General features: G+C 35.6%; 1 protein-coding gene across 1 annotated transcript; it reads left to right on the forward strand.

Annotated features, from left to right (window-relative positions):
* The first annotated feature begins 517 nt into the window (after positions 1–517).
* On the forward strand, positions 518–4,103 carry LOC132047952 (equilibrative nucleotide transporter 3-like). Its single transcript, XM_059438914.1, has 10 exons — positions 518–691; positions 904–969; positions 1,046–1,150; positions 1,591–1,746; positions 1,846–1,989; positions 2,154–2,259; positions 3,049–3,230; positions 3,315–3,475; positions 3,576–3,834; positions 3,939–4,103. The coding sequence occupies exons 2-10, from the start codon at positions 934–936 to the stop codon at positions 4,044–4,046; spliced, it is 1,257 nt and encodes a 418-aa protein (XP_059294897.1). The 5' UTR covers positions 518–691; positions 904–933; the 3' UTR covers positions 4,047–4,103.
* Positions 4,104–7,704: the final 3,601 nt, after the last annotated feature.

Consider the following 7,704-nt stretch of genomic DNA (forward strand, 5'->3'; position numbering starts at 1 on the left):
CAAAATTAAAATATTTAATTATCTCCTATTATTTAGGACTTCAAAACCAACTAAAGTTTGGTCATTAAATCCTATATAATAGACTATTCAAATTAGTCTTAGAGTTCGTTTACCAATGCATTAAGCACGTAAGTATTACTCACTAGGAAACAATAAGGTTTTGTTACACTGCAAAAATAAAAAAGTACAATTAAAAAAAGGCATTTTAAGCAATTAAGCTACTAACAATTTAGCGATGAAAAAAGGGCAAAATTTGGATTTAAGTCCGACTTTTTTTCTAAATAGTATTTATTGTCAAATTAGGTTCACGCTTTTGTGACGCGTAAAGCGCGCACGCTCAAAACTAGTTTAAACAAAAAAGACGCATGTGCGCCAACGCAGATCTCCGAGTTCAACGGCGCTGTATTGTATCCTTAAATAATCAAACGAATCCTCTGTCTTTTGCTCAAGTCAACGCCTCTCTTCCAATTTCAACCCTGCATTGGTAACGTCTCTCTCTGTCTCTATTCTTCTGTTAGAAATCGGGGGGATATGTTTTGTTTTGATGTCTAACTCTTCCACCAATGGTCTCTCTTTCCTTTGCTTTTTAGGTTGCTCTCCTTTTCTTTTAACCCAATGCACAATTATGGAATTTCATAACTAACAAATGTTACTCACATGTCATTCCCGTCCTATTCACAATTTGAATTTGGTGGGTTCAACTTTAAAGTTCTCAAATATGAAATTTAAATACTTACTGAATTTTCAGTAGTTATTCACATATAAATATATTTTGTTCTGTGTCGGAAATATTGAACCCCTGAATATGGTTGCACCCGTATTACTGATATTGAAAGATTTCTTGTGTTATAATCTTTGTTTCTTCATAATAGTTCATGATTATGTGCTTAATGTTGTCATTAGCTGCAATAACCTATCTACAATACTTGCACCATGGCTGAGGATAAGAGAGCTCCAGTTAGACTTGAGGTTCGTAATTCTTTTCCGTATAACTCTATTTCATGCTGATATGAATTTCCTTATAACTTTTGGCAATAATTTGCAGGGAAAGTATGCTGCAGTGCTAGTTTGTTGGCTTTTGGGCAATGGGTGCCTCTTCTCTTGGAATAGTATGTTAACTATTGAGGACTATTATGTCTACCTGTTTCCGGTAACTTCTACTCCTATCTTATCTTATTCAGTTTTCATTTATGGAATTTATTCACCATCCACTATTTTCAAACCTCTATTAGTTCACTTCCTTGCTCCTATTATTGAGTATTAAATGTAGTTGAGTATTTAATCTTGTTTGTGCTTCAAATTTCTTCTCAAGTTTACGACAATACCACAATGAAGTCAGTGTAATATAATGAAATGTGCAAATCATTCACAAGGATATAAAATAAGATAGTCGTTTGGACTCTATCCTCCTGTTCTAGGTTGAGATTTTCATGCGTAAAAGTACAGGAACAATATTGTTGCTTTGTACTACTACTAGTATCTTTGGGCACTTTTCATCCAAGTGCCATTTAGAATTTTATGACACCACTTGTTGTAACCTAATTAAAGAGATTTGGCGTTTAATTGTACTGAAATTTGGTCTTTGGACAGAATTACCACCCCTCAAGGGTTCTTACCCTCATTTATCAACCATTTGCACTGGGAACACTTGCAATATTGGCTTACAATGAGGCGAATATCAATACCAGGAGAAGGAATCTTCTTGGATATAGTCTTTTCTTCATCAGTACATTCATAGTTCTTGTTGTAAGTACTTTGTGTTTTTGATATTATACTCTTTCCTCATTGCTGAAGTCATAAGCATGGATGATCTAATTTGGTCTTCTATGTTCCATGAACTAACAGTTGGATTTAGCTACATCTGGTAAGGGAGGTTTAGGAACTTTTATTGGGATATGTGTCATTAGTGGTGCCTTTGGAGTTGCAGATGCCCATGTTCAAGGTGGAATGGTTGGAGACCTTTCATTCATGTTACCTGAATTTCTGCAGGTTAAGTTCTGTTTGTGATTTATGTTACAATTGTCAAAAAAAAAAAAAAAAAAAAAAAAAAAACTGTTTGTGATTTGTTTCACCTTCTGAATTCTCTGTTCCTCCTATACATTTTTCACTTGTTTTTACAATTTACAAAAGTTATTTTGCTGTGAAATTTTCAGTCTTTCCTTGCTGGGTTGGCTGCCTCTGGTGCTCTAACATCTTCGTTAAGGTTAATTACCAAAGCGGCATTTGACAATTCACAGGACGGTCTTCGAAAGGGTGCAAGTATGTGTGATATTGGATAACATGTTGTTGCTATATTTGTGCAGTTTTCTGCTTATCTTCGCTTGAATTGATATAACTATAGCTTGTCTGTTATAGTACGTTTCTTTATCTATGTTATTTGTCGCAAATGATCCAAATTGCTAAAGGCAAGCACAAAATGACTTTGAGACAGGCTTGTGCTCACTTCCTGCTAACTACATTTCCTATTACCTTGAACGACCTTAGATTCAGGCTATTGAAAACATTTAGGTGAGTTACTAGTGGATTTTTTTGTTTGTTAAGATTTTATATCTTCAAGGGTCATTTGGTTAAGAAACAAGTTATAAAGGGGTTGTAGTACACGGAAGCTATACAGGAATTGGTAATGCAGGGATTAGTAATTAAGAGATTATTTCTTATCAGGTGTTTGGTTCATGATATTAAAAATTGATTATACAATGTACACTTAAATTTGTGTTTGATTTCAAACCCTATAAAATTTTATCTACAATTATACCTTTCACTTTTGAATGGCTTTTCTAATTCATTTAACTGGGTTAAATTAAGGAATTGTGGATACCACCATGAATGAATTTTGTTTACAATTATTCATGTTCTTCTAAATCTGTGCAAGCATATCAACCTAGTTCTTTTTTTTTTTTTTTAACTTGAGACTTGAAAACATTCCGTACTACAACTATAATATATAGCACCATGCATTGGATATGCATCTGCATGCCTACAAACTTTATGCAGTACAATCTAGCCATTACAACGGACTAATAAATTTGTTGCAACTCTCTGCTGCAGTTTTGTTCTTTTCCGTATCCACACTCTTTGAGCTGCTTTGTGTCCTCCTATATGCATTTGTCTTCCCAAAGCTACCAATAGTGAAGTACTATCGTGCTAAAGCAGCTTCAGAGGGATCAAAGACAGTTGGTAGTGACCTTGCTGCAGGCGGAGTTTACAAACAACAAGGACTAGAAACAAAGGTCATTGCAATGTTTTCTTAAATTGATCGGTCATTGTACCAACATGGTGCTAATGCTGTTGATCTTGTGTTAATTCCATTGCAGAATGAGCATGATCCTCAACATGTGGAGCGACTTAACAACAAAGAACTCTTATTGCAGAACATAGACTATGCAATGGATTTGTTTCTGATATACGCTCTAACATTGTCTATTTTCCCTGGATTCTTGTCTGAGGATACTGGATCTCACAGCTTGGGATCATGGTTGATTTCTCGACTTGTTTGAAGATATTTTACTTGATAAATGCGCAAATGACTCATTTGTGGTCTAATATTTGCATAAAACTCATTCTTACGTCTGTAGGTATGCACTTATCCTTATTGCAATGTATAATGTGTGGGATCTCATAGGAAGATACATCCCACTATTCAAATGCTTAAAGCTGGAATCGAGAAAAGGACTCATGCTGGTGATTCTTTTGCGTTTTCTACTTGTTCCTGCTTTCTACTTCACAGCCAAATATGGTGATCAGGGCTGGATGATTATGCTGACATCCTTCTTGGGTCTAAGTAATGGCTACCTTACAGTCTGTGTCCTCACTTCTGCACCAAAAGGTTACAAGGTTAGTTGATTCCCTAACTATCTTCAAAGTCACTACATTCTTGCATATGAAACTTGATGTAACAGTGAAGCTTTTTTTTTTATTTTTTTTTTATCATCTTACAGGGACCAGAGCAAAATGCCCTGGGAAATCTTCTAGTCATGTTTCTTTTAGGAGGCATATTTGCTGGTGTAACTCTAGATTGGTTGTGGCTTATAGGCAAAGGTTGGTAAGCATCAGTTTAGCTACTTTACAAAGTTCAGATTTTCTCCATTCGTCTAATTTCATTCAATGTATATAGCCATGAAACTATGTCCTCCAGTTTAGCTTGGAGAATTTTATCTTGTTGATTATGTTCTCTCTTATTTATTCCTTAGATATTTCCTTTGGCATTAAATTCCAACTTTTTAAGGATATAGTTTACTTGATCATCATTCAATCAAATGGAATTATGGTGAGAACTATTTTCAGTAATCTGAACTTTATATCGCTTTTGACTAGTGGAGTACATAGGCATTTTATGGATGATTCTAAAATTATTTGAAATTTCTAGCACTTGAGATGCCTGATCTACTCTTAAATGATGATATTTTATAATACCACCAAGGAATGTGGTGGCAGATGAGATCCGCTCATCTTTTATCAGAGATCTCGAATTTATGCCATTGAGAATAGAGAAACTTCAGTATTTCCCCCTTTAGCTGGTTCCACACGGCGCGTGTCTGGTTACTCGGGTCACTGGGTTTAAATAGTTGATGCACAACAGTACAAAGATGAGTGTATATTTCTCTAATGCTCTTGAGAAACTCCTCTAAAGTATCGCATTATATTTGTATTTTTTAATATTACCTAATTGATACTACTTGCGTTCAGTAAGGACTGTCTTTGTACAGTTAGAACAAAGATTGTGCATCTTGATGAACATGAAATGTGAATTACCCGTGCATGTAATGTTCTCAGATAATTTTAATTTACTAAATATCTATTTTGCCCTATTTCAAAACTGACTGAAGAAACCAAGTCAAATTAAACCTACCGGTGAAAAACCAAATATGAAATGTTAAATTAGTATGCATTTGGGCATTGTCCCTTGCATGAATTGCGAGATTAATGTAAGTGCACGTACCATTTTGTTCATACAGTTGGGAACATGGGATGAACATAATTGATTAAAGGGTGAAAATTTTATGGTACTTTTTTCCAAGGTGGATGAACGTCCCTTTAGCATTCAACCTGTTTTTGTTATTCCATTTTTGAACTCCAGTCGCGGCAAGACCGGAATGTCCCTAGCATCCTTGTTTCCTGAATTAACCAACCCTGCAATACGTGTAGTCATTGTCCAAATCATATTTACCTTTGAAAGAAACCACAACAAGAACCTAACTATTACAACTCAAAAACTAATGATAAATCTTGAAAGGAACAGGTTCTTTTGTTGCTGCTCTAGTCGGCTCTCTTGAGACTTTGGTATTGACTCTACTCTAATTCTAGATGTCTCTCTCTTTTGATGTGGTTAAGTTCCAAAAAAACTATGACGTGTTGTTTATATAGGAGTGGTCACGGCCTTCAATTGCCTGAATCCATCCAAGTCTTGATTTCATAATCTGTCCGAAAATCAATCCTTCTTAGATATGGATTTCCTTCTTTCCTTGTTTGCGTGTACGGTTTCCTTCTCCTATTCGGATCCCAATTCCATGTGTTCAACTTATGGTAAATTTCCCATAACTTGAAATCCAACTTCTCATCTATGAGTCAACAATTCCCATTCTCTGAGTAGGCATGAAACAACTTCTCTTCGACAGTCTCCAGTCTTCCTTCTAAGGACCAGTTCGTCTCCTGTTATGATTGCTTCACTAGTTCCTTTAGAGATCTGTTTGGATTTCTGGTTCTTCAATATCTTCCTTCAATCTTAATTGTGCTTGATTGTTCCGGATACATATTTTGTCAATCATCAAAACTTCATTTTAAGCTCTGCATTATTATTGAGATAGCATCATCTCAACAGAAATGATATTTGGTGAGTACACACATATCACAAGTGTGTTTCAATGATCTACATACGGTCATGACCCTGCCTACTATAATGCTTCCATCAAACTATTTTCGTGGATTCTTCAATAGTGAACTCCCTGAACTTCTTGATACCCCAAAGTTCTACAACCATTTGCAGTTGCTGCTTGGAGTTGAAGAATGTATCTGAACGAAGCTCCATTTGCACACCTTGAAGATGATCATCTTCGGACCATAGAGCTGCATGAATTTCATCATCGTCCCTAGTACAAACAAAGACATCCGAAAGACCTTGAAGTTGATCGAGAAAGGGAATCTCGTGTGAAGGAAATTGAGCACATGCTGGCTGCGAGATCGGGTCTGGCTACAGCATCGGGTCTGGCTGCAGAGGAGTCATGACCTCTTCATCCTCACTTTCAGAGGCTGTGAAAGGGAATTCATTGCCTGAGTACTCCTCCGCATTGTCTCATCACTATCATACTTTTGGTTTTATGCGTTTGCAAGATCAATATCATCGATATGCTGGGAGAATTATGGGCTTGTCTTGTGGTTTATTTCCCCTAAAAATTTTTAAATTTCTGAATATCAAAAGACATAAATTAAATATTTAATATATCCAAATGAAAGAGCTATTGATAATAATCTACAACAGTAAAACTTGAGCACATACCAACATCGTCTACTATCCTAGAAATGACAGTTTAAGGACGAACAAGGATGAACAGGGGCAGTTTTGTAATTTTGATATTTCACTTGGGGCAAATTTGGAACTGAAGACTTCTGTATATATATACCCCATACGATTCTTCTTCTTCTTAAATCTAGAATCTACCCCATACGGTTCTTTCTTCGGATTCTAGAATCTATCCGGTCAAGATCTCTTCTCCCCCGCTTCTCCTTCTCTGCTTCTAGCCTGGATCTGCTGCTCAATTCAGATTATTTCTAAGTTATGGTAAGTTGTTTTTCTTCTTTTTTCTGATCATCTTCAATGTGTCCAATTCAATGGTGGCTATTTTCATTCTTTCTTCAATTTTTAGGAGTGGTCTTTTATTTTTTCCCTTTATGATCAATGCATAAGAAAGAAAAATTAGTTCAAGCAGTATTCATCACGGTATGATTTCTTTACCGGGAGCTATAGCCATCAGCTGAGTAGTCAACTTTTTCAATTTTTAATGACTTGAAGCAAGGTTTCTACTCATGAATCAACAAGGTTAGTATTTTAATTTTTACGTACTTTGTATGTGCTATTGAGTGAAATCTCTTTCTGATGTGGAGTTAGAAAAATGATGTCAATGCTTGAAACAGGTTGCTTCGAAATAAATTCAACTGCTCAAATTCTGATTCCCTGAGGAAGTTAGAAAGCCAGAGTTTCAGGTGCGATTTCTACTGTATCCACATTTTCCCCTTTAAATGATGATATGCTTATATACATCGACTTCCTAATGATGCTAAAGTCTATACGCCAATTGATAAATTGTAGAACCAAGTGACCAACGTCAATTTGAGGATTTTCTACACACCTTAAATCCTGCTAATTTACCACCTTATAAGTTGACTTTGAAAAAAGATTGTCCAGTTATACTACTGCGGATTTTAAATCCTTCGGAAGGATTATGTAATGGAACACGATTAATATGTCATAATTTAACAAGCATGTTATTAGTGCTACTATAGCCAGTGGTGACTTCAAAAATACACATGTATTCATTCCAAGAATACCATTAAGCTGAAGGTCAAACCCTGGATTTTGTGGGAATTTATTTACGCGAACCTATCTTTTCACACGGCCAACTTTATGTCACTTTATCCAGAGCTAAAAGTTCAAAAAATGTAAAAATATTAATACGTCCACCCACAGCGGAAGATACGGATGATCATTCT

Source organism: Lycium ferocissimum, chromosome 2 (assembly GCF_029784015.1).
Source record: "Lycium ferocissimum isolate CSIRO_LF1 chromosome 2, AGI_CSIRO_Lferr_CH_V1, whole genome shotgun sequence".
In the NCBI taxonomy this organism is placed as follows: Eukaryota; Viridiplantae; Streptophyta; class Magnoliopsida; order Solanales; family Solanaceae; genus Lycium; species Lycium ferocissimum.

Bases quoted from the DNA above. Each gene is read 5' to 3' on its own strand.
- LOC132047952 (XM_059438914.1), top strand. From the start codon at position 934: ATGGCTGAGGATAAGAGAGCTCCAGTTAGACTTGAG. The intron at 2,260-3,048 runs GTATGTGTGATA...TCTCTGCTGCAG, and splicing joins CGGTCTTCGAAAGGGTGCAA to TTTTGTTCTTTTCCGTATCC. The intron at 3,835-3,938 runs GTTAGTTGATTC...ATCATCTTACAG, and splicing joins CTGCACCAAAAGGTTACAAG to GGACCAGAGCAAAATGCCCT.